This window comes from Rhineura floridana, chromosome 4 (assembly GCF_030035675.1).
Source record: "Rhineura floridana isolate rRhiFlo1 chromosome 4, rRhiFlo1.hap2, whole genome shotgun sequence".
Taxonomy (NCBI): domain Eukaryota; kingdom Metazoa; phylum Chordata; class Lepidosauria; order Squamata; family Rhineuridae; genus Rhineura; species Rhineura floridana.
In genome coordinates this window covers 115,285,769-115,313,563 of record NC_084483.1, presented here as the reverse complement: position 1 = coordinate 115,313,563, position 27,795 = coordinate 115,285,769, and the positions used below count along the sequence as shown (strand labels likewise).

The window sequence follows — 27,795 nt, the reverse complement described above, 5'->3', positions numbered from 1 at the left end:
GAGGAGGAGGAGGAGGGACAGAGCTGAGCATGCCGGGATTGCAACGGTAGTTCCTTCCGGAGCAAGGGAGACTGACGGCAGCGGGAAGCAGAGCACGGAAGATCAAGAGGTGTAATGGCCGTGCTGCTGGAAACCACGCTGGGGGATCTGGTGATCGACTTGTACACAGAAGAGAGGCCTAGAGGTGAGGAAAAGAGCGAGCGGGCTCAAACCAGGAAAATTCTGAACAGGTTGCGAAAGCGGCGCGGACGCATTTCTAAGTGTATATCTCCTGTGCTGCCTTTCTGGCCGGGCTTGTCTGCCTTTAAGAGCTGGAAGGCAGGCAGAAGTTGAATAGGTTAAGTTTTGTCCCATCACTGGATTTTTGTGATGTAGAAAGCTTCACTTGTTGGATTTCTGCACGCCATCCCGCAGGGCTGTGGAGTCGGTATGTCAAACCTTCGACTCCGACTCCTCTGATTTTCTACTGTCCGACTCCGACTCCTTCATAAATGGCAAATGTATATTAATTTTTCTACTGTCTGACTCTGACTCCTTCATAAATGGCAAATGTATATTAATATTAAAATATTAATTTGAAGTCGGAGTCAGTACATTTCTATCGACTCCAACTCCACCCAAAATTGCTTCCGACTCCAGGACTCCGACTCCACAGCCCTGCCATCCCGCAGCCGAAAACACAGAGTAAGGACCCCTCTGGAGGTTCTGTTGCCTCCCAGTGACTTGACTGTGCAATCTGAAATGTGACCCCTCCCCGCCCCCAAGATCCTTTGCAGTGTGGTAGTAGATAGTGGGAGCAATCATAGGATCCCAGGGCACAATACGTTGGGTGATCGTTCAGGAGTTCTACCAGGATTTTTTTTTTAATGCAAGATAGGGTTGCAGTCTTTCTTTGTTTTGTTTTACTGGTCCTGCTGCTGTGCATTTAACAGTACCTGGCACCCATTGATTAAGCAACTGAACTTTTTCTGATTGCTTATCCACATTACTATTATTAATTGCATGTTAGTTGCTTTATTTATTTAAGTCGTTTTAGCAACAAGATAAAATCTAAACAGGTAAAACCAATTAAAAACCAAATCAAAAAGAAAACAATGTCCTTATTGTATTGGTGGATGAGCATTTTAAGAATTTTTGTGTTGTACAAGCCCTACTTCTCTCCGCTAAAAGATGAACACCACAGTAGAGGCGTAACTTAACCGCTAAAAGCCTGGGTAAATCAAAATGTCTTCACCTGGTACCTGAAAACTGACAGCAATGGCACCAGGCGTGTTTGCCTGAGGAGAGCATTCCACAAATGGAGGACCACCACTTAAAAAGCCCATTCTTGTGTAGCCGCTCTCCACACCTCCACTCAGAGGGTGAGGTCCGGGCTGGTTCATGTGTGGAGAGATGGTCCTTTGGGTCCTCAGGCTTTATATGTCAAAACTAGCACTTTGAACGGAGCCCTAAAACTAATCAGTAGCTAGTGGCTGTCTGGCCAGAATTGGTGTAATACACTCAGACCTTCTGGCCCCAGTCAGTAGCCTGACCACTGATTTGTGCACAAGTAGCTTCTGAACTGTTGTCAGACCCATCTTTAACGCATTCTAGTAATCTAACCTAAAGGTTACCAGAATATAGACGAGTGAAGCTAGGTTATCCTTATCCATATAGGGTTGCAACTAGGCTCCCAGGCAAAGCTGGTGGAAAGCACTCTGTAGCACCGGGACCACTTGTGCCTTCAGAGAGAGCAGTGGATCTAGAAGTACCCCTAAACTGCACTTGATTCTTGAGGGGGACTGCAACCCCACCATTCCAGTTTAGGGAACCACCCACCAACATTGCCTCAGTGTTTTCTGGACTGAGCTTCATTTCTTTGTCTCTCATCCAGTCCACTATCAAAGCCAGACACAAATACAGCACATCCACTGTCACAGATGTAAAGGAGAAATAGGGCTGCACCATATGTGCTTTCTGTACATGCTCAGATGCATTCTCCTGTTTTATTATACCACATATTCCAGGACTGGCAGCTCACCGGGGGGGGGGAGGCTTCAGAGAAGTGTGCTGATGAGTTCAAATTAAGCCCTGTCAATTAGAGAGAATATTCTTATCCAATAGAGTTTGCTTCAGAAGTGCAGGTAGCAGTATTCCTTTTCGTAGCCTCTCTCTGAACATTTTCACTGTTATTTCTCTTGGGACAACTTTTTACTGAAATTTCTCTCTAAGGGTTGGCTACAGTGACAATCTGGGCACCCTAGCCTGGACATTCACTTTCTATAGTCTTTGTAAGTTTCGTGGTATACTCTGTTTCCAGTAGCCCATTCTTGCAGGCCTTAGCGTGCTGTGGATTTTGTTGTTGTTCTTCAGTATTAAGGAGGAGTGTAAGTTTCTTTTATTAGGCAAAATGCAGAGTTTGCTTCAGTTGTCTTAAATTTCTTGCAGCCTGTTTGAATTTTCTGAAGCTCTGCAAAATCAAGTACTACAATTACTGCCTTATACATAATATACAGGTAAGTATTTGTCATGATTTTTATTTCTTTTTTTTACCTGAACATTTAAAGTTCTAAACAATTTTAAAATTGTGTGCTGTGTAGTAAGTAAAGAGAGTTGGACTCAGATCTAGGAGATCTGGGTACATGTCCTGTCTCAAGCCATGCACACATTGTTTGCCCCTCTTAACTCACTACTTCATCTGTACATTTGAAATAATAGTTTTGCAACCTACCTTGTACAAATGTTAAGGGCATTGAGAGCTGGCACTGGGCCTGGGCCAAGATACATGATTGGGCCCCCCTCCTTAAATCTTCCTACAAATCAAATGTTACTACTTTCTTTAAACAAGTTTTTAAGTGACTTAAGTTTAACTTAAGGCGAGAAAGATTGAAAATAAATGAAAAACATTTATCAGAATGGGATAGTTAATGTTTGTTAAAAAAACACTGTTCAAAGTAACCCTTGAAAATGCATAATTTTTTTGTGATGCAAAAATTGTGTGTTTATTCAACATTATTTTGAGACTTGTACTTTATATGAGTTCAGGCTAATTTTTATGTTGTTTCCAGGTGTGTAAATATTTTTAAATTGTTTTTACTTAGTATAGGACCTACAAAGGAGGTCCAGAAAATTCATAGTGGTCCATAAAATTTCCTGCAAGTACTATACACTAGTACTGTACACTAATATTTATTTGATGACTGAAGAACAAGTGTGTCATATTTGATTTTACTTACAAAAATGAAAGAAAAGGTAAAATATGCAAATTTAATCTGGAGTGCTCAGTGTACAGGCAAGTTAATTCACAATGAAATATTCAATAATGAGATATGAGACCAATCCCTGAGTAGTGCTAGTGCATCTACTTCAGCAGAATCCTCATTAGTTTTTTCTTTTAATAATAATGCTGGAGCATCCAATGACTGGCTTTTGCTACCTCCCTCATTACCTCATGATAATTTTGTAATAAAACCCAGGATAAATCAACTTGCCTGGCCTCTTTTTTTCTTTTTCATGTTTTTCTCATTTTTCTCTTCTGTGCTGTAGACTTGTATTCTATAACGGAGGTTGCCAACCTGGGGGTCAGGAAGTCATCCCAGGGAGGTTGCAAAGGATTATTTATTAATTAAAAAAATAATTAATGGCTGGTCTGCGCACCACCAACTTGCAAGCCTACACTGCATGTGCATACAGCCACTTCCGCCTTGCTTCCAGCTGGCATAGTCAGTTCCTGCCACGCAGAGAGCTAAGCAGCACAGCAAGTGCCTCAAGAGAAAGGGCCAGTTGGGCTTATTTATGCTCCAGTGCCTCTCTTTTGCCAGTGGCAGTGAGGGAAGATTGATTGAGCTGATTGGCTCTGGCTATAGAGACAGAGGGATCCTGGGAGGGGACTGCCTGCCAAACAAGTAATGGGACGGAGTCCTGGAGCGTCCCTCCACGCATGCACGCCTGGGCACTCATGAAAAATTCACTGTATAGGTAACTTATAGTAGAATATATAAATGTCTACTCAGAAGTAAGTCTCTTCATATTTAAATCATATTCAAATCAGGTAAATCAAATTGCAATAATCAGACCAGAAGATTCTGTTGAAGCTTTGAAGCTCTAGTACTTTTAGGGGGGAGGGGACATGGGGCTTTATAGTACAAAGATGCATCATTCTGGTTAAAGCAAGTAAAAAGTTATGTCTGTAATACAAGGACTTAGGCTGCAATCCTAACCAGGTCTACTCAGGAGTAAGTCCCATAGAATTCAATGGAGCAACAGCCATATGAGATAGGTTAGGCTGACAGTTAGGCTGCAATCCAATATATGTCTACTCAGAAGTAAGCTCCAGTGGGACTTACTTCCAGGTATGTGTGTATTGGATTGCAGCCTAAGTGGCTGACCCAAAGCAGTAAGTGAGCAAAAAAATTGAGGGTAAAGTAAGTTTTAAAAATGAAATTGCACATTCTCTGTGTATTTTTGTTGCTGTTTATCAAAACTTTGAGTGTGTTTTTATGCAGCTTTACATAGTTTAGGGTTGGCATTGGGGAATAGCAGGGTGCTGTGTCTAAAAGTTCTGTGAACTGGGGCCTAGTAAGTTCTAGTCTCAGCTTGAGCTGCTTAAGATGTTTGCTGCACTTTACCACATCTGAATCATATTAATAAATGTTGGTACATGTAGAAGACTTGGATATGCTGAGATAGAACAACAGACATAATAGCCACTCTCTGATCTGTTAAGATACCAAAACTTACTTTGTAAAGTATTGTTTGTTTTTTCACGGTCCGGGTACCCAAGCCCTTAGCTTTTCGTTTCCAATCTAAAAATAAGTAATATTATATGTGTTTTGCATTGCTTCAGACAGATTTTATCATACAAACTGGAGACCCTCAGGGGACCGGCCGTGGAGGCGAATCAGTTTTTTGGTGAGTTTTATTTAGGCTTTGATTCTATGTATGCTTACCTGGAAAAGAATCCCTTTGAACAAAACGGGACTTATGTTCAAGTAAACCTGCATTAGATTGGACAGTTCATTTGGGTAACTAAATTCCAGTTGGAACAGGATCATACCTTATCCAGACTGCCCGTCTTAGTGTTTTCCTAAAAGTGAGAGCTGCTGTGTAGCAGATAAATTATTTCATTTCTGACAACAGTATGGTTGTAGAACCTTCTCATATTGCAGTGAACACAAATCCTGACTTGCTGTTAGAGAGACATCCTTGGTGAAAATAATGGGGACAAAGGCCCCCGAGAAACAAGGCAGAATATGTATTTATATGCACAGAGAAAAACATTGTTCCTCTTTCTTCCTCCTCCAATAAAGCCAACAGATCTTGTGCTCAGCTGCCTAAAGAGGGAGACTCTATCATACAAAACGTTACTTTTTTAAAAGTGGAAATAAATATTTGTCTCATCTTCAAGTACCCAGTCCAGCAAGGATCATAGCACTCTTTGTTCACTCGGATCTCCTTCAGATACATGTATAAACACTCTTGATGAATCAAGACAAATATGGTTGTTTTTTAAACAAGCAGTTCATGCGTGTGAATCTGAGGTAGTTCTCTGATAAAGAGTTCCATCCATGCTTTGATATGCACATAGAGAGTTACTACATGAACTAGTTCCTGCGTGAATGACGTTCCCTATTCATTTGAATAGAGAGAACTGAGTTACAAGTACAAAAGAAATATAGTTGCAGAATTGGCTTTCACTGTTGAAGTGAATAGTGATGATCTTAGTAGAGGAGCTTTGCATGCATATTGGAGCATTTTCATCAGACTGATGGACTAGGGCACTTATAATGAAGTTTAAAACTGTAATTACCAATTTTATAAACAGCAACACCAATTGCTGAACATTATCTTTTCTAGAGAAGCAAGAACATTATTCCCAAGAGAAAGTAGCACACACATATAAATACGGACATCTTATGAGCCAGTCTAACCTGATGCGAAATTCCTTTATGCTGTCATTTACCCCAATAGATATATTACAGGGTGTGCTGCATTTTACAACCCTGTTTTAAATATATGAGTAGCTGCAGACAAATAACTGATGTAGCTTCTTGTAGATATTAATGAAAATGTTGGCCTTATTATGTAGTTAGGTTTCATTGTTTCTTTTCCTCCACTTCTTTATCTCTTATGTAGGCAGAATATAACACTTACGAAGTTTTATCATTGTCTGATGATAACCTATGTGTATTTCAGCAAATTGTATGGGGACCAAGCTAGATTTTTTGAAGCAGAAAAAGTGCCAAGAATTAAACACAAGAAAAAGGGGACAGTGTCAATGGTGAACAATGGCAGTGATCAACATGGATCTCAGGTCAGTTCACAGTGCTGGGAGAGTCTTGCCAGAAACTGGGAATAAGTGAAAGGGGAAAGTCTGCCACTGATGAAAATAGTGAATTGACTGGGCATAACCCATGCACATCATAAAGATATGCTCTTAAGGAACAGCACCTTGCCACAGGATTTAAAACCAGAACTAATACCCGCATAGATTGACAAATAACTGATGTTGCTTGCTGCATTAACTCTCAAACCAGCAATAAAACACATGCACAAAATATATCATATTTCTTTTATCTGTGCACAGTGTCAGGTGAGATAGGATAGTTCTTAATCTTGTGGCAATTGTATAACTTTTTTAAATGTGTTAGATATTTACAGTATTTTAACATTCTTACATTTGGAAGAAAATAAATATTTACGTGTATCATGCTTGTTAGTATTGAAAGCAGCTATGGATAGCAAGAAGTCATTGCATTTTGTCTTTTAGTTTCTTATTACTACAGGAGAAAACTTAGATTACCTGGATGGTGTGCATTCAGTCTTTGGTGAAGTAACAGAAGGCATGGATGTATTGGTGAAAATTAACGAGGCTTTTGTTGATAAGGATTTTGTTCCATATCAAGACATCAGGTTTGATTCTCTTTTGCTTCTATAGAATATGAAGTAAAAAGATAGAAGATCCCTGCTGCATCAGAGCAAAGTTTTTCTAGTCCAGCATTGCCTTCCCCATGGAGGTCAGCTAGATGATTTTGGGAGGTCTGCAAGCAGGGCATAGCAAGCAATAGTCCTTTCCCACAGTTGAATCCCAGCATCCTAGTCTGTGGCATTCAACCTCTGACAGTGGAGGTTTCATTTGGCCGATCATGCCTAAAGCTTTGCAAGACCTGTCCCCCTTGAGCTTGTCTTTCAGAGACATTTAACTAGCTGCTGTCTTCATATTCATTAGCAGCAAATTCCATAAATGAACTACATATTACATGAAAGTACTTTGTTTTGTCAGTCCTGAAATTGTTGCCATTTAATTGAATGACAATCAGTTCTTGGCTATTTTTAGACAAGGTTTCAGTTTAACAGTCATATGAACCAGTCAAAAAAGATTTATGTTGTCTTTTAGCCAAGATAATATCATCATATGATGTACGAGGATCTGAACTTTCTTCCAACAGAAGACAGCTCACATGCTTTTGGGAAACTGTATACAACCTGGGCTATACCGTAATGCTCTGTTCACTGCCTGCTCTGGCTGTGTGGAAGACTTGACATGCATTCTTGGCAACTAACTTGATTTATAGACATTGGGTTGTTTTCAGCAAAGTTCTACTTAGAGTAGTCCTACTGAAATTAATGGACCTATAATAACTTCAGTAGGTATACTCTGAGTAGGACTAGCATTGAATATCACCCTCTGATTATCCTTCTGAGAGGTTTACAGCAGGGCCCCGCTTTTTGGCAGCCCTCTTTTCAGCGTTCTGCTAATACGGCAGCTTTCAATTAGAGTAAGGCTCCATTTATATGGCACTTGTTCCACTTTTACAGCATTTTTCGGGCGTTAGGCGCCATTCTATTGAATGAGTTCCGCTTTTCAGCAGGTTTTGCTTTTAGGCAGGGGTCTGGAATGTAACTCGCCATATGAGTGGGGCCCTACTGTATTGATGTATTTGTTGGCACAATACACACGTGCTTAAATTTACTGTTTACTTTTACTGCAATTTCTATTTAGGATAAACCATACAGTGATCTTGGATGATCCATTTGATGACCCTCCTGGTTTGGCAATACCAGATTGTTCACCAGAGCCCACCAAGGAACAGTTGGATGTGAGTGTGGCTATTTACCTTCTTGTGATCCTGGAGACAGGAGATCAAGAAATATAAAAAAGAATACTTACTTTCTCACCACCAAAATGGAAGGAAAGCAAAAAGAGAGGAGAAGCTGAAATTGGTACAGGTGGAAAGTTTACTACATAAAAAAAATCCAGCTGTGGCTTGACAGTGGGTCCTCTTCAAGGACAATAGTAGTGTGTGTGCTTCAGTTTCAACAGGGTGAGGAATGTTTGCCAGAGAGAGAGTCTTCTATTTTTTTCCTGCCTTCCTCCCAGTTCAGTGAGTAATGTGATAATCAAATCTGCTTATCAAATTTGCAGATGATACAAAATTGGGGGGCATAGCTAATACCGTGGAAGACAGAACCAAAATTCAAAGGGACCTTGATAGGCTGGAGCATTGGGCTGAAAACAACAGAATGAAATTCAACAGGGATAAATGCAAAGTTCTACACTTAGGAAAAGGAAACCAATGGACAGTTATAAGATGGGGGATACTTGGCTCAGCAATACGACATGTGAGAAGGATCTTGGAATTGTCGTTGATCACAAGCTGAATATGAGCCAACACTGTGATATGGCTACAAAAAAAGGCAAACGGTATATTAGGCTGCATTAACAGAAGTATAGTTTCCAAATCGCGTGAAGTATTAGTTCCCCTCTATTCAGCACTGGTTAGGCCTCATCTTGAATACTGCATCCAGTTCTGGTCTCTGCACTTCAATAAGAATGCAGACAAACTGGAACAGGTTCAGAGGAGGGCAACAAGGATGATCGGGGGACTGGAAACAAAGCCTTATGAGGAGAAACTGAAAGAACTGGGCGTGTTTAACCTGGAGAAGAGAAGACTGAGGGGAGATAAGATAGCACTCTTTAAGTACATGAAAGGTTGTCACATAGAGGAGGGCCGGGATCTCTTCTCGATCGTCCCAGAGTGCAGGACATGGAATAATGGGCTCAAGTTGCAGGAAGCCAGATTTCGACTGGACATCAGGAAAAACTTCCTAAATGTTAGAGCCATACGTCAATGGAATCAATTACCTAGAGAGGTAGTGGGCTCTCTGACACTGGAGGCCTTCAAGAGGCAGCTGGACAGCCATCTGTCGGGAATGCTTTGATTTGGATTCGTGCATTGAGCAGGGGGTTGGGCTTGATGGCCTTATATGCCCCTTCCAAGTCTACTATTCTATGATAAAAAAACCTATCATAATTTAATCAGGGAGTGATTAAGGCCCATGTTGGCTTACAGATAACACTCTGTGTTGTGCAAGAATTCATATTTTCAAGAGCTGAAAAATGTAAGCAGGCAGATTATTAAAACCATAATTTCTGAGTACTTTTTTGAATGTGTGGCTGCACACCACTATGCCTGCAGAAACATAGAGGTACAATATGGAGAGTATAAAAGACACATCTGTGTATTTTCCAGAGAAGGCACATGTTTGGCCAAAGATCAGAAGAAGGTACAGACAATAAGTGTCTTCACTGGGAAACAGACACATGTGCTATCCATGCTACATTATGTAAGTATGAATCCTAAGGCAGAGGTGTGTATGTCTGTGTCTCCAAAAACTAACATGACGGGCAACCTTAGAATTATAGATACGCTGCTGCTTTGGACTTCAGAGATAAATATGCATCTACCCCCTGGGCTTTCAAAACATTTTCAAAGAAAATGGAGAGAATAATTGCTACATTCAGTATAGAAATGGGAGGAATAAGGACCATCCTGTAACTCATATGCTGTAAAGAGAAAAATAGTATTTAACTGCTATCATTGTCACATTGAATGATAAAGTCTGGTTGTTCCCAGAGTACATTGTTCCTGAGATATCTAAGCTTGTGCTAACTACTTCACCACTGTTGTGAGTGTAATTTCAGTGGGGCTTACCTACACAGCACTGTAGATGCTACTGTAGTCAATCTGATTAAAGTTAACCATACTTTGGGAAATGCATCTGTATGTCTATCCATGTGTTCTTTCAAGGAAATTAATACTTCTACAGTGAAGTTAGTTTAAATTCAACTATGTAGTCAATACTTTCTTTTTGAGTCGCAAATGGATTTTTAAAGGTAACAAGATGTTACTGGCTAAATTGTATTAACTGTCTTTATTTTATTTGTTTTAAATATAAGACAGAGTGGGAGAATAGGAGCTGATGAGGAGATTGATGACTTCAAAGAAAGGTCTGTTGATGAAGTGGAAGAAATTCTGGCAGAAAAAGAGGCAAAAACTCAGGCCATTCTTTTGGAAATGGTAAATATGTTTGATTTATTTGACTCCAAGTAAGACTTTCAGACATGCATGTGCTTTATATAAATATAAATAAAAGCAATTGCTGCATCAGATCTGTTGTGTACAAAGACTGTATGTTAAATCTAGATGTAGGTTTAAATTCTGACTCACTCTGGAACCTTTGGTACATCTTTTTAAAATACAAATAATTTATGGAAAGATAAATGAGAAGGATTTTATGCATGCTACAAATGCTGTATATGTTAATTTTATAGCCTCAGAATAGCTACTTGGAATTTTAAAAAATTACAGTCTGTTCATATGCGTATACTACTTTCTCATCTCCTGGTTGTCCCCATGGTGCATATTCTGTGATGGCTTTTATAAGTAAGGCAAGTGCTATTTAAGCCACTCCTTGATGCTGCAGTTACTAACACATGTGATCCAGTTTTTAATCTTTATATCTGCTCAGATAATGCAAAATATTAAATAATGAGGCAAATTGTGCATTGCTCCTGAGCCACAAATTCAATAATATAGCTCACAAGTAAGTTTCAGGTAACTGTCTTCTAGCACCTGAAAGCAGATAAGGCTGGCGGGGGGAAGGGGGAGACATATAAAAGAGGTTTTTCACTTTTTGCATCTGTACGGCTTCAGAATAATAACAAATACTGTCATAATTATATTTCACCTTCCTTTAAAAATGTGGGGTGTGTGATTCAAACATATGTCAAATATAAATTGCCAGAGATTCTATATAAAGTAACTAATAAATTTAATAATAATAATAATAATAATAATAATAATAATAATAATAATAATAATAATAATAATAATAATAATAATAATAATAATAATAATAATAATAGAAGAGTGCAACTAAAATCCCCTCTTGCATCACACTTGTACTCGAGGTTGGAGACTTGCCTGATGCAGATATCAAGCCTCCTGAAAATGTGCTGTTTGTCTGCAAACTTAATCCTGTGACAACGGATGAAGACCTTGAAATCATATTTTCCCGATTTGGGCCAATAAAAAGGTAATTATGGAAAATCTGTACAAGAAGAAAAAAGCTTGCAATTCATCAAAAAACCCTTCCTTTCCATAATAGAGTGCTTTGCTTGTATTTGTTTCAGTCATAAATCTTTTATTTCAACCATTGGCTATTGTAGAGAGCAACAAGACTTGAATAGAGGATGCTTTTGATGGTAGGTGGGTGTTGGGAATTTTGCTGTGGATGAAAGAAGGTGATTATTATGCTCTGTCCTTCAGCAGCAGTAGAAACAGGAGATGTGGTCTTATAAGAATTTGTTCTGCACTCGCATTTTTTCCTCCTCTGCTGAATCCTTTTTTTCTCAGTGTGTTTTTTCTTCCTCTTCTCTCACTCTCCACATTTTCTTGTTAGTTCTCTTTTAAATTCTGCTACTTTAAGGTTGCAATCTTATGGTTCCTAGAAAAGTGGGACAATGGAGAGGAGTTATGTGGGCAGAGAAGGAGACTTGACCCTTGAAGTCTTGTCTTGGATCTTGAGCTGGACAGAGTGAAACTCTGTTAGCTGGATACTCCCGCAAACAAAAGCAGTTAGGCAGTTTTTGCCCATTCTTCCTTCCCCATATGCTGCCTACAGATCTGCTGCAGAGGGTTGGGAGAGGGAGTCTCTAAAACAGTGTGGGAGAGGGCTGCGGCAGTAAGGGCAGATTAGTGAAAATCTCCTCTCCCCACCCCTTCCTGATAACACAGCAGGAGCCTCTGCTGGATCAGAGTTCTATCTGTAATTGGAGATGTCTGGATCCAACCCATAGGACTGAGTTTCTTAATACCCACATTTTTATAACATTGCATTATGTGAGGCAGACTTTCATATTTGCGTTTTCTGATGCAGCAATGGCTTATGAGACAACTCCATGTCCAAAACCCCTGTTTTCATTCTTAGGCTTCATGGGGACCACTAATATGAAAATGATCCATGTGAGTGGTTACAAAGCTCTTTCCTTGGAGCACCATTAAGGAGGCTTCTTGGGCATTTTATTCCATCTTACTGCTTTTTGTCAAACAGCTGTTGTTGTTACCCTACAATTTCTGGAACAAAATACTCTACTAATTTTTCAGTTGTGAAGTGATTCGTGATTGGAAGACTGGTGAATCCCTCTGCTATGCTTTCATTGAGTTTGAAAAGGTATGTGGACTTTTATGTAATAGCTGTGTAGGACGATAAAACTCAAAAGGTGTGTGTGACCTGTTTCTTTTACGAAATTATTTTATCATACCGCCTTGCTAAAAAACAAAACAAAAGGCAGCTCATAACATTGAAAGCATCAATGCAACCACCCCACCCAAAAGTTTTCTTAACCAACATCCTCTGTTAGGAGTTTTAGGGGAAATAATTCTGTTTGAAACCATACTGGTGTTCTGGATAGCGTGTAATGCTCTTCTGGGAAGATCCAGATTCAAATGTCAGCTCCCCAATGAATGTATTTCTGTGGCTTCTGGAAAGTCAGCGTCTCTCAGCTTTTGATCCCCATTTGTAAAATGTAGCTTACAGTGACCAGTCCCACCAGAATCTTGACAGACTAAATAGTACTAAATGTTACAGTCCCTAACCCTTCAGAAAGTCAGACCCAGTTTGGACGCTTGATTCTACAGCCTGTTATCCTGGAAGAATGTTGCTTGGGCCCTCCTCAATTCCTGGTTTTGTTTATGCATTCAAGATGTAAATCACAAAATAAAAATGGGTTGACAGTTCTTAACCTGGGGCAAGAGCAGAGGCTCTTGACTAGCTTGTCTTAAATCGTCCTAATTAATATGGAGAATGATAGTGGTGGTGTTCTCTCTAGTAGGTAGGTTACATCTAGAAATATAGTGCCATTCTGAGAACTAGCACAGGGCTGTGGCTCAAATGGCTTAATATCCCTTGGCTGCCTAGACGGAAATTGATGTCTTTGGGGATAATAGCCCTGTAGAAACATCTGCTAACTTGATACCAAAATTTATGCTGAAGCAAATCTCTATAATGATTTATGAAATAATATTACTGTGCCAACACAGCAGTTGGTATTGCCCATCCTAAGCATGTGTATGGCAATACAGGAAATGTTAGCACTTTATGTACCCTTATGCTACTGGAAATTCTTTTTCTCATTTGTATGCTGGCATTATAAATTTATTTTTACATGTTATTTTCTAATTTTAACGTTGTCTTTCCCTGAAAAATATACCAGGAGGAAGATTGTGAGAAAGCTTACTTTAAGATGGATAATGTATTAATAGATGACAGGAGGATACATGTGGATTTTAGCCAGTCTGTTGCAAAGATTAAATGGAAAGGAAAAGGTAATTTATTTTATACAGTATATCTATAATTCTTTTATTATGAGCTCCTTACACTGTCAGTTCTCTTGTAGGACAACACAAAAACATTAGCTTTTAATGCAGGTCATCACATACAGGTTTGCTGGTTATGAGGTCACCAAAATGGCTATGAAATGAAATTTATTTACAGTTAGCATTTGATAAATACACTGTTTCTCAAAATGGGTAGTGTCTATATTTTGTGCTGGTGTAGAATATACCTGGCTCCGGGGGTGGAAGGGATCAGAATGAGCTCTCCTTCCAGCTGTCTCAACTAAGTCAGCCAGCTAGCCACCAGACGTTCAGCCAGTGAGGAGAATCACTGCCAGGTAATGGGGTGAGGAGACTAAGTTGGTGTGGGATCCATTGTATCCCAAGCCAGTTTCACTGCTGTTGTGTGATGGCATGGGTCTTTGTCCATGTCTGATTGCTACAGCAGACTGGCACAGTAATCGGTGCCAGTGGCTTGGGGGGGAGTCTATCGCGCCCTAAGTTGGCTAGATAAATGCCTATTGGTATGGTGCGCATTTGGGGCTGGGAGCAACATCACTTGCACAGCAATGCCAGTGGTGGAGATGTTTGGGAAATGGCAGTTCTTGTCAGTTCCACAGCAAGAGTTTGTTGCAGGACTGAGAGGGAATTAACATTGAAAGTGAATGTTTCTCAGACATGTTGAGTTGGCAGTCTCTGTGTAAATCTGTGTGTAAGTTGCTTTGCCTTCTGAGACTCATGGACATACTCAACTGTTCAGAACTTCTATAGGGAAATGAGCATGTGGAGGAGTTCTGGAGTGCAGCTGCACATATCCTCTGCTGTGCATGAGAATCTGTTGATCCAGGAAAAGAGAGAGCCAATAAAGTTGTAGTAGGAGCCCCTTTTTCTCTCACTTCACTTTGCCTGCTCAACAATGAGATCTGCCTCTCTGCTCTAGGAATCTCAACTGTGCTGCTAAATATTTGTCCTCTTGTATTGAAGTGCCATCTTGAACCATAAGATGGCAGCACATAACTGAAGGCACTGCATCTATTTAAGCAATAAGTTTCTCCCCCCCCCTTTTTTTGTTTTTAAGTTTTATAGTTAAATGTTTTTAAATTTGTTAAATTTTGTTATTGCAAAATTGGAAACTATTAAATTATTTTAGTGTCAAATACATGTTTGGCTCGAATATGGAAAGTTTATTAACCATTCTCCCAACTCGATCTACCCATGCTACACTGTGGTATCAGATATGTCATACTGTTGAAAGCAGGTGGTGCTGTGTCCAGCAGTTGCTAGGTTCAATAGGATGTGCATTGCATCCATCCTAATACTTCTAAGATCCTGACTGGCAATGGATTTTGCTGGAGGGCCACTCCAGTGTGGAATGGCAAGCTCAAATCAAGGCAATCTGCTTCTAGCACCACCCCTCTTTCCGCAGTTACCAGACTCCCATCCTTGGTGTTATTTTAAGGAAATAAAAGAAAAGGCAGGGGTGGGAAGAGAGAAGGCCCATTCTTATCTTGCCTCTGCAAGGGGTTATCAGGGAAGGAGGCATGGGCAAGCAAGTGAGGGGTGAAGATAAGTCTCTTATCTGCCTTCTACAAGTGTGCTACTGTTGTCTCTAGGGAGGCAGCTGGGGCAGGAGTTCATATGGTTTTCCTCAGGGTGAACAATACTTGGGCAGCTAGATGCTGACACACTCTCGTTGGGGTAGCTCTTTGCATTGGGCCCCACCAAGTTAGGATACCAAGTTAAATGCCTCCTTTAATCTGATAACTATAAATGTTCTGTTGTTAATGCTGCAATTGCAGTGGATTTGTGTTAACAGCTATTCTGTAAAGTCAACACTACGTTATCTGGCTGGCAAGAAAAGGCATCAGTTGCTAAACTGTTGTTGGATTTTCCTCTAGAATGGATTCTGACTTTGTGTCCAGTTTGTGTTCAAGATCAATGCCAGCTTGTCTGTCTTCCTGTAAATAGGTGGGAAGTATACGAAAAATGATTTCAAAGAATATGAAAAGGATTGTGACAAAACTCCTAAATTAAGCCTGAAGGAGAAGGTGAAGCCCAAGCAAGAGTATCCTTTGCAACTAAATGGTTGTATGTTCTTTTTACAAACCTCCTATTTTATTATTCACAAAAAAAAAGTCTACAACCTAGATATGTATGACATATGTTTGGAATATATTCTAGTTTATTAGAATCAAACATCCTGATTATAAAACCATTTTATCTTTATGGTGGATAGATTTTATTATCTAACTTGGATCATTTTTTCTGTTCTTCTGACTAGTAGTTTTGGTATGTAAACTCCTTTGCTATGTAACTCTTGTTTGTGTACAATTTTAATTATTTAGTTAAGATACAAATTGAATTTAGAAATGCAGAAATCAGTTTTCAACTAGCATCTCTAACTCCAGCTAAATGTCTGTATGGGGCCAGTTTCAGGCTTTATGGGCTGAGAAACTGAGCAGCTCCATTCTTCCAATGTAGACACTGAAAAAATGTTTCCATATAATGGGAGCTCTACACCACAATTTCTAACATTCTGTATTCCACTTCCCATGTGAAGTGGTTGGATCATGGGGTAAGCATCCCCACCAGTGTTGTTTCCTTGGATAGTTTTACTGTAGAATTTGGCTGAACCATATAGGAAGCCAATTACAGATACTGTGACACAGACCCCCACCATCATCCCTCTGCAGAAATATCAGTTGATAGCTACTGTGCTCTACTTTTGCTATTTGAATTGTGTGTTCACTAGCTTTGACCTTGCAGAAATGATTCCAGAAGTGTACTGAAGTGGACCAATTTGCTTATTGGTTTCATTCTCCAGGATCCAGTTAACTCACATTTATGCCTGATAGTGCTGCAAGGTGTTTAAGCAAGATTGCCAGTACAGTTCAGTGGAGTTAACATAGTTTCTTTTTCAAAGAGGTCTCTCTCCTGCCTTTTGGCATCCCTCATATCCATTTCCTAAGCTTTCCTTAACTGACTAATCTAGCTCAAGATATGACCTTGTATTGGAGGGCGAAGAGGACGAAGCCAGAACAAGTCATAGGCATGTTGATAAAAAGAAGAAGCGCCACTATTCAGATGACACTGATGAGGATGAGAAGAGGTCCAAAAAATCTAAGGTGCTGTTCCCTTGCGCTTTGAGCTTACTGCTGTGTTGCTTCATCATGGAAACTTCGGGTCAGGTGTGATGAATGTTTTCATCAGTCCACTTAAACATACCTTGTAGTCAACACCTGGTGGATATGTTGTGAAATGTTCTAACATTACCCAAATTGTGTCTGCATAACCTCAGCCAGAAGTTGACTCCTGATTTTTCTAGTTTCATATATATGTTTACCTTCTTCCCGCATCTCACTCACCTTTTATACTTACTCCCCTTGCTACTGGAAAATCCTTCACTGGTTTCTTCCAGCATTTCAGTTATCCTACAGAGAGGTCCTTGACCTCTAACTTCTTCCTTTTAAGAACTCTCTGCAGCCATTTCCATTTTAAGCTTCAGCCATAGATGTCAGCCTTGCTTTTGAACGACAAGTGGGGAGGAGCATGTTTGGGTCAAAAAGGTGCTGTTGCTGCCACATAGTGTTTAACCACTTTCCACAGTTGATGCATAGTTTAGCTCATTGATTGCACAATTAGATTGTTGAGATCATAAGCCCTTTGGGGCTTATTAAAGCTTGCTGAGGGGGTATGACCCAGTGGATCCAGGATGTAGTCAATGTATCTTTGCGGGAGAGAATGGTCCCAGCTGCCCTGAAACAAGTAGTGATCCGGCCGCTTCTGAAAAAGTCCACCCCAATCGCAAATACCCCCTTTTTAGGGAAAGTGAGTGAGAGGGTTGTGGCGCAACAATTATAAGTACTCTTGGATGAAACAGATTATCTTCACCCATTCCAATCTGGGTTCAGGCCTGGTTATAAGACTGGATGAGAGCCAATAAACTGAATCTGAATCATAGCAAGACAGAAGCGCTGTGGGTAGGTGGTTCCCAAGTCTGGATAATTGGTCAGCTGCCTGCTTCAGATGGGGGTCATACGCCCTCTGACAGAGCAAGTTCATAGTCTGGGGGTGCTCCTTGATCCATTGAGACCCAGGTGACCTCAGTGGCTCAGAGTGCCTTTTACCAGCTTTGGCTGGTAAGACAGCTGCGGCCGTTTCTGGACCGGGATAGCCTGACCACTGGTAACCTCCAGGCTGGATTACTATAATGGGCTCTATGTGGGACTGCCTTTGAGATTGGTCTGGAAGCTGCAGCTGGTGCAAACTGTGGCGGCATGACGGGCAGGATATCATCAAGATATTAACCCTCTGCTGAAAAAATTGCACTGGCTACCCATTAGCTGCCAGGCCAAATTCAAGGTTCTGGTTTTGGTGTACAAAGTCCCATGTAGCTTGGGATCAGGATATCTGAAAGATCTTGCCCCTTATATATCAAGTCGATCACTGCACTCTGCAAGCAAGGGCCTCCTGCAGATTCCATCTTATCATTCCACACAACATAGGAAGCAGACCATTAATGTTGTGGCACCTACCCTTTGGAATTCCCTCCCCTTAAATATTAGACAGGCACTATCTCTGTTATCTTTTCAGCACCTACTGAAGACCTTCCTCTTTCAACAATAGAACCTTTTAAATAGAGACCTTTATTCCAGTCTATGTTTGTTTTGGAATTGCTTTTTAAGATGTTTTTAAATATTTCTGTTAAAAAGATGTTTTTAAGTAGTTTGTTTTTGATATATTTTTGCCCCTTATTTACTGTCCTGGAAGATAGGGCAGATGATGATGATTATTAATGCCATACTTTTAGAAGGTTCCTTATATAGTACCAGCAAACACTTTAGTCCTCTTGTTTTTCCTCTTTTGAAAGAAAATTGGTGACTGGGCATTTGCACGTCAAAGACTGTGAATAGGTCAACAGGATCAAAACCCAGGTCTCCGTAGTGCAGCACAGCCATGATTTTAGTTTGTTGGCTTGTCTCCATTCCCCATCTACTATGGGAATACCTGGCTGTATTAGGTCATTATCCAGAAGAGCTAGATCATGGGTGGTCAACCTGTTGCCTTCCAGACGTTGCTGCACTACATTTCCCATCAGCCCTGACCATTGGCTGTGCTGGCTAGGACTGATGGGAGTTAGAGTCCAGCAAGAACTGGAGGGCCACAAGTTCCCCATTCCTGAGCTAGATGCTAGTAGTATCTACACTGAAAAAAAACGTAAATGACTCTCCTGAAGGACTGGAAAAGAGTCATCCTGAGCTGAGAAAATGACCTTTAAAAAAATGTCTGATTTTGTGTGAATTTTTTATGCTCTAGGACAGCCTTCCCCAACCTGGTGCTCTCTAGACGTGGTTGGACTCCAGTTCACCTCAGCCCCAGCCAACAGAGCCAATGGTCAGGAATGGTGGAGGTTGTGGTCCACAACATCTGGAGGGCCACAGGTTCCCTACCCCTGCTCTAGCAAAATGTTCTAAAAAATTATCACCAAAAATACTGTTTCTCCCTACCCCATCCCTGTAGCAATACCTGTGAACAGGCCCAAGATTATTACAGTACTTGGCCCTGTGGCATCAGAAACAGATTCACCATACTATCACTGACTGTGCAAACTCAATCCAACTAAAAGAAAGCTGCTGCTGACCTTAGCATACCTGTGGAAGTACCTCTTCTGGATCTGATTGTACTTCTTTTAAGGATCAAATATATACAGCATCTCTCCTTCTGGGCTGGCATTTTCTTTGCTAGCATGTTCCTGTTTTCAGCTCTTTCTCCTGCTTTTGCTTTCTGGTTTATGAATTCACACTTAATCTACTTAGAGCAAGATGGTTCCTTAGAAGCCCCTCTGCACTTAGTTTTCCCCTTCCATCCAATCCTGCATCATCTTCTGCCTGTCTGATATTTTAGTTTGACATATTGCATCTGAAAGAGAAGACTGAACTGCTTCTCTTTCCTTCATAAACTCTCCCTGTCCACCGTTTACAACATTGCAAAAACACAGGTCTTCCTTTCAACCTTCTTGGTAAAAACTCTGGTTCATGTTCTGTTTGCTACCTAGACTACGGTAACCTCTGATATTCTATTATCACACAATGGACCTCCACCTCTGTACCATCAAACACATTCACCTCTCATAAATCTCTTCCTTGGCTTTCTGCCTGCTTCCAGATCCTGCACAAGACTGACATCTTTCAAAGCCTTCCATGATTTTATCCACCCCTTAACTTTCTGCTCTCATATCCTGATATATTCTTCCCATGACCTTGGGTCCTGCAGGGCCACCATTCTCAGCTATCTGACAGTCTCCTGCTGCCTCAGACAATTCCACCCTTTCCTCCTTGTTCACTCTTTGCAACTGGAACTGTTTCCTGAATTCTTGATACCATCTCTCTTTCTGTAAGTCCTCCTTCAAAACCCAGCCCCTCAGATTTTCTTCTCTACTGAACTAAGCCTAAATACACATAACTGAATGCATACACTTCTCCTGATCGGTCTCATGCCCATATTTTCTCCTACCTATCCCCACATTGCCTCCCCTCTGGCCAGTTTTAGACTTGTAAGCTCCTTGAGACAGGGGCCTGTCATCTTATTGTCACTCTAAAGCCTGATGCATGTTAGTAACACTGGGCTGCATTTGCACATAAATCACTAAAACATGATATAGCACTACATGGACGAGTCAAAAAGAGGCTGAGCAAAGCATTTGGGTTCACACATATACCCTCCCCTCTCTTTCTCCCATATGAGCTGAAGGGGACTTAAGATTCTGTGAAAATGAAACTCTTCCCAACTTCTGGCTGTTTTGGTTTAAAACTCTAGTAAGTTTCAAAGATGTCTACTTATAAAAGCTATGTTATAAAGCTGGCTTGTTTAATTAACCATTGTTGAGCCAGTGATTGTGGTTTAAAACAAATATAACAACAAGCCAGTATTCTGTAAAAGCGAAAGTAGACTCTTCTGAAGCCCTGGTCCCAGCTACATAGGAGGGCAAAAGAAGGGTAAAGCATACAACCCCAACACACTGCTCAGGCTTGGTCCAGCGCATCCATGTAGCCCTAAATCATGGTTTAGCATTACATACAAACATGACCAATATAAAAATGAACAGGAAGGATGTGGCTTTCAGGATATGTCATCTTATTTTAGGTGGGCATGACTGAGGGTAGCAGCTAGACGGTGCATGCTTTGATGGTCCAGATACATACATACCATTTTACATGTACATGGAGCAGGGGAGAGAGCAGAGTAAGGAAAATGCCATAGTTATAGTATGTAGCACAAGACGCCCTGATGAAGGAAGCTGAATAATTCAAGTATATTGGGGGGGGGGCAGAGGGTGTATGTGGGGAGATCATTGATCTCCTGAGTGCAAATGAACAGAGCTTGTATACCATACTGCGACTAAGGAGTTTAGCAAAAGAAAATATACTTTGGAAAACAACCTGGCATCAGGAACATTGTTTTTTATGCTGTGCTGTGTACTTACTTTTTTGAAGGTTTTGACTGGTGGCTTCCAACAGATCACTTCGTTTCAATCATCAGTCCATGGTTGGGTTTTAAAAAAAATTCAACCACAATGCAAAAAGCTGCTATTCTTGGTCTTACTAATATTTGCTTTGATTTGATACCTGATTTCAATTTGTGACCGATGTTGAAAGAACTATTACCCTTTTACCTTCTGCAATTCTTTGGGCATTTTTACTTGTTCTGTAAGAGGAATAATTTTTGTCCAGTGAATTTGTCTTGAATGTTTCTCAAACTGTGACAGCTCTCAGCAGGTTTTTTTTAAATACAATTTAGGGCTTTGTGTGCTATTGTAGGAGCCCTTCCCTTTCCTTCCCTTCAGTTCCCTCTATTCAACAAAAGTGAAAAACCTAAGCCTACTTCCAAAAAGGTAAACAAGTCTCATGAAACCCAGAGTGGAAAGAGCTTGATTAATACAGTGGTGCACAACAGCATCAAAACTTTAGAGCATGCATGTCTCAACATGTAATGGAGATGGAGAAATTATGATAGGCAAACCACAGTACTGTCTAAGGAAAACTGAGTTTAAAGTTTACTGCTTTGGAAATTGCCCATAATGAATTTTGCTTCTATATTCTTTTGCTAAACCAGGTGCTTTTTGTATAAGAAATCAAACTATACAGGGTTCAAAAGCATATGAAGTACCCAATTTAATTCAGCTATAAATTCATGACAATAGGTTGTATGTAAAGATGGTGTGAGATAAGGGCTGTTCAGGTAACTGGGTTCTTTTACCACAGCCCTTGAAAAGCCTTTTTAGAGGGTTGGGTGGCCTTCGTAAGCAATGTAGACTGTGATAGACAGGGAGGGGGGAGTTGTCCATATTGGGCAGAGAAATCTTGCCCAATGCAACTCCCTGTTTCCAATGAGTGTTTTTCAGGAGCTGGAGAAAGAAATCAGTTATGCGAAAGGCCTTCCACTTGTACAGCATTTGGATACAAACTAATCTTTTTGTAGCCCTTAGCAATCCTTTATTAAGGTCTGGTTGTTGTGTATTTTCTAGGGCCTTCTCTCATGCTGGTGCTCTCCAAATGTGGATTAGAAGTCCCATCATCCCTGACCATTGGCCATGCTGGCTGAGGGTGGTGGGAGTTGTATTCCAAAACATCTGGAGGGCACGACATTAAGAAAAGCTGTTCTAGAGTCAACCCAAACCTTTTCCTCTTTTTTTGGAATGGGGTATTTTAAGATAATGTTGGTGGTGTCCAAGACTGTGAATACTATAGTCTCTGAATATATGTGCATCTGATTCTGAATTATGCCTATGTTGGGTTTATTTTTACTTCTTGTTTTTCAAATATTTGGCTCATAAAACATTCCCAGGCTGTGGTCTGAAAGCACATAAGGCCAGCTCCCTGCTGAAGCTAAGCAGGGTCAGGTGTGGTCAATGTCTGGATGGGAGACCGCCTGGGAACCATATGTAAGCCGCCTTGGGTTTCTGTCATGAAAGGAAAGGCAGGGTATAAATGTAATAAATAAATAAAACATAACTTCATAGTGGCCTCAGGGCAGCTAAGGGTATAATATAAATAACAGCAGAACATAAAAACAATATTAATTTAAAATACATGAATCAGAAACATAAGCTACATAGCAGTAGAGCAAAATATAAAATATCTGTCCCATAATTTAAAGAAAATATGATAACTCACTACTCAACAAGGGCTATGTTCTTTGCAAAACTCCTGAAAATTGAAGATATACTCCAACTGGAGTATGGAGTGGGTGAGGATACTATCTAGCCTGCTTCTTGACCTTCTTTATACACTTAAATGGAAAACTGATTTGTAGCCTGTTTTTAAATACACATTGGCTAATGTAAAAAAAAAAATACAAAGGACTGAAGTCAGCTCTAACTATTTTAGGTATTAACCAAACCTGTCTTACTCTTCAGTGTGACAATGAGAATTTCATGCAGCAATTTAAAGTTTCCCACATTTTACATTTTGGAACACGGAACACTAATAAAGAAGAACCTCCCTTACTTATACAGCCATGAGAGTGGCTGTATACTATAGCCAGCATGGATTTTTTCGCATTCTGCAATGTTAAATTGAAAATACACCCATGCCATTCTGATGCTTCCCATAAGCTCATTTCAAAACAAAATCTTACAAAATTTCCAAATTTTCATGGCGATACACAAAACAGTCAGAGAGAATCGAGAGTTCATAGTGTAAAAAGAGAGAGAAAAAACAGACTCCTTTTGGACTTTTTTCTGTCAGTGGTCTCATAATTTGTTGAAATTAATTAAAAATCAGCCATGTTCACAGAGTACCTGTAATCCTATTATTGACCTTGTCCCATACTCTGACCTTCATCTTCTGCAGTTTAAAAGTTAAAAAAAATGCCTGGCTGATTTTTAATTAATTTAAGAAATTAAGCATTGAACTCAATGATAAAGCTGGGCATGCTCAGTAAGAACCAACTGTCAGTGTTTAAAAGCCAGATTCACAGCTGTTTGGCTTGGTTAATCGGGGGCACAGCAGACCTTTATTTCACTTTAGACAGTCATGGCTTCCCCCAAAGAATCCTGGGAAGTGTAGTTTGTGAAGGGTGCTGAGAGGAGACTCTTATTCCCCCAACAGAGCTCCAGTGGCCAGAGTGGTTTAACAGTCAGCTGCTCTGACAAGCACTGTGAGGGTAACAGGTCCTCTCCTAGCAACTCTCAACACCCTTCACTAACTACACTTCCCAGGATTCTTTGAGAGAAGCCATGACTGTCCAAAGTGAAATAAAGGCCTGGTGTGGATGTGGCCATGGACAGCTTTGGTTTAAATTTGGGTGGGAGGCGACATGTGCCTGCTGTAGAATAAAAAGGTGGCAGAAACCCTGAAAAAGAATGATACTGTTCACAATGTTTTCCTTTTGGAAAGGAAAGGGGGTTCCCCTCTGCCCAGTACCCACCCATCCAATCTCCTCCACTCCCCTTCCTGCCTTCCTCCTCCCCTTCCTGCTCCTCCCCCAGGTCAGTTTCACCTATCCTAAACATGATTGCAGAGGAGTAAATCCCACTGAACTCAAAAAGTATGCAAATGATCAAACCTGCCCTCCCTTCCTCCTCCCTCCTATTCCCTTCCTTCACTCCTCCCTTCCCCATCTCCTTCCAATCCCCTCCATTCCCCTCCTCTTCCTCCTTCCCCTCCCCTCAGCCCTCCCCCCTCCCCTTTGGTCAGTTTTACCTATCCTAATCATGATTGCACGGGAGTAAATCTCATTGAACTCAATAAGCATGCAAATGATCAAACCTGCGCTCCTCCCTCCTATCACCTCCCTTTTGCCCCTCCCCTCCCCTCCCCTTTCCTTCATCCCTCCCCTTCCAATCCCCTTCTTCCCCCTCCCTCTCCTTCTGCTCCTCTCTCCCCCTTCCTCCTTTCCTCTACTCTCCCCGTCCTCCTCCCCCATGGTCAGTTTTACCTATCCTAGCCATGATTACACAGGAGTAAATCCCACTGAACTCAATAAACATGCAAATGATCAAACCTGCCCTCCTCCTGCCTGCTCCCCTCCTCCCCTCCCCATCCCTTCGTCAGTATCACCTATCCTAAGCATGATTGCAGGGGAGTAAATCCCACTGAACTCAATAAGCCTGCAAATGATCAATCCATTGTCAGCAAACTTGCACAGGATCCCATCTCTTACCTCCCGGATTAAAAAACAGAGAAATTCACGAATAGGCAAAAAACCAAAAGAACATACCTATAGCCAACAGATAGCCAATCTTTAAAAAGCAGGGAAATTGGGCAGCTATAGTGAATGTACCAAGGGAGCAGGAGACCTGACCTCCTCTCTGAGATATTGTACTGCCCTACAAATTTGTCAAAATGCAAACACAATTTGGATTGGTCTTTCACAGTCCAATCCGCTTCCTGTGTAGCTTGGAAGAATTTGGTAATGTGCCTCTGAGCATATGGGGAGTGGTGGCAACACCTGCAATCAGTCCAAATAACAGAAACAAGACATGTGCTGTGCTGATCTTGTTTTAACAGGGAGGAAGCAACAATATTAAAACAGTTGATATAGTTCAGATGGTCACTTTAAATATGTTTGATTTACTTTGCAATTTTAGTGAAGTTTCGTATAGTAGATCCTTTTCTTTTACTTCTGTTTCTGTGAATATGTGAACTATAGCAACACTTTGCAACACTAAAAAAAGCTCCAAAAACAATTGTGGATAATGGCACTGACTATTCTGCAGAATAGTTTCCAGTGGACATGAGGAGTGTCTGTTTGCACAAGATAAAACAGTGGGAGGTGAAATATATCTTAGCAAAATTCTAGGTATGCTCTGTTTTTAATTGACCATGCTCACCTTTCCTTAAGTGAAGTGGTTTAAGCATAGCAGGCTGAAAACATGCATCTTGAGCAGGCCAAGTTTGTTTTTTTCCAGCAGCTTAAGTAGCAACATATTGTAATCATTCTGATTTTACATCAAACTGCAGTTTCAGATTCAACTGTTAATGCGCCTGTATAACCTTCAGTTTGAAACACAAAGGTTGTCTTCACCATCATATGACATTGACCAATAAAAAGGCTTTGAAATTAATAAAAATAAATTTGACACAGATTTCTAGGATGAATAATGAGAGAAATATAATTTTCTAGTTAGATTATCTGTAGAAACAGTAGTAACACAGAAAAGAAGCAAAGTAAGAAGAACACCACAAACATACAAAAATATAATTCTCCATCTTTGGAGATGGCAGGTGTTGCCACCACTCCCCTTATGCTCAGAGGTACATGTTACCAAATCTTCCAAGCTACACAGGAAGTGGCTTGTGTTGGCATTTTGAACCCAAATTGTGTTGGCAATTTGACAAATTTGCAGGGCAGTACAATATCTCAGAGAGGAGGTCAGGTCTCCTGCTTCCCTGGTGCATTCAGTATAACTGCCCAATTTCCCTGCTTTTTAAAGTTTGATAGAAATATCTGTTGGCTGTAGGTACGTTCTTAAAGTGCAAGATTTTTTGCCTATTAGTGAATATTTATGTAAGAATTAGCTACTTCCTTGTTTATATGCTTGCATACTCTTTTCCAATTAATTTGTGTCCATAATGGAAGATGAATTATGTGACACTTGTAAGCTTGCATACTCTTCCAATTAATTTCCAATTAATTTGTGTCCATAATGGGAAGGACTAACTCCCATTCTTACCCCTTTCTAATCTGCACAAACCTCTGTAATAATGTACAGGTTTCACCACATTTCTTGAAACAGGACCCTGACCGAAGGCACAAAGAAGAGAGAAGAAAAAATGACAAGCGAGAGAGACGTCGGAGCCGCAGTCGCAGCCAGTCTTGGGATAAAGATGACCACTACCGAAAGTCTAAAGACAAATACCATGAGAAGAGGAAAGCCAGAAGCCCTAAGAAGCCCAAAGAGAAAGAGAAGTCTAAGTACAGATGAATGAGATTAAGAGACGAAAACTCTTCCCCAGTGTTTTTCTGCTACTGAGACCTCTAGTCACTCCTTCAGGCTTCCTTTTTAACTTTTGATCCTGGGACTCTATAGGAAGGCAGCTTATAATGTGGGGCTAGTAGAATTTTGACTGACTATTTTGGCAGTTAAAGCATTTTGTTTTCATTTGTGATGTAGACTGCAGGGAGTCAACTTACTGCGGAATGGTAATGAGGAATCTGCATTATCTGATTTATTATAAACTACCCACCAAAAAAGAACATTAGTAATGTCAGCCCTTAACTTTAGAGGGCATACTCAAAGCATATGTCAACTCTTAAGGGTTACTTAATTCATGATTAATTTCCTACTTTGTTACCCTTTCTGTGTAGGAAACTGCCTATAACTCAAGGGTATATCATTGTGCCTGACAGAAGTAAGTGGGTTTTATTTTGCCATGGAAACGTGCTGCCAGCTGGGGCTTCCTGTTGTATGTATTGAAATAGTGTTGTGTGTGTTCATCACATAGGATGTATACACAGATTGTATATTCAGTTCCTCCATGGAACTAACATTCAAGTAAAGTTTGTCATGTACAAAGTAGCTCAAAATTCCTTTGCTTTTGGAGGCTTCTATTAAAAGGCAGAGAGCCAGTGTGGTATAGTGGTTAGGGTGTTGGACTACGGCCTGGGAGACCAGAGTTCAAATCCCCACACAGCCATGAAGCCCACTGGGGGACCTTGGGCCAGTCACTGCCTCTCAGCCTCAGAGGAAGGCAATGGTAAACCCCTCTGAATACTGTTTACCATGAAAACCTTATTCATAGGATCGCCATAAGTCAGGATCGACTTGAAGGCAGTCCATTTCCATTAAAAGGCAATATATTACAAATACACTTTTCATAATTCAGAAGCACGTTTGTGTTTTTATTATACCTGCACACTTCTTACTGGAGCTATTTTCTATATAGAGGCTACTGTAGGTTCATTGCAGATGAACTTTGTTTATTGATTCCAGTGCAATAACTAGAGACTTGAAGTTTCACTGTCACTTTACACAGTAGTAGAAAAGAATCCTTCCTTCAGAAGCCAGACCACCTACAGAGAAGTAGAGCAGGTATGATATGCCAATTGGGAAGGTGCAGAAGTGAAAACATAGACAAAGTCAGTTTAGTAAGATATTTGGCAAACAATTGCATATCATAATGTTATAAATTCT

General features: G+C 40.5%; 1 protein-coding gene across 2 annotated transcripts; it reads left to right on the top strand.

Moving 5' to 3' along the window:
- On the top strand, positions 1-27,180 carry PPIL4 (peptidylprolyl isomerase like 4). 2 transcript variants are annotated; one of them, XM_061624086.1, is made up of 13 exons: positions 1-184; positions 2,428-2,495; positions 4,826-4,890; positions 6,175-6,292; positions 6,749-6,891; positions 7,982-8,078; positions 10,224-10,340; positions 11,234-11,358; positions 12,429-12,495; positions 13,538-13,649; positions 15,627-15,723; positions 16,651-16,846; positions 26,398-27,180. In XM_061624086.1, exons 1-13 carry the CDS (start codon positions 115-117, stop codon positions 26,584-26,586), a joined length of 1,464 nt encoding a protein of 487 aa, XP_061480070.1. In that variant the 5' UTR covers positions 1-114; the 3' UTR covers positions 26,587-27,180. The 2 variants fall into 2 exon arrangements, with proteins under 2 accessions (XP_061480070.1, XP_061480071.1); XM_061624087.1 differs by having other exon boundaries at positions 5-184; positions 16,651-16,783.
- The last annotated feature ends 615 nt before the right edge of the window (positions 27,181-27,795 follow it).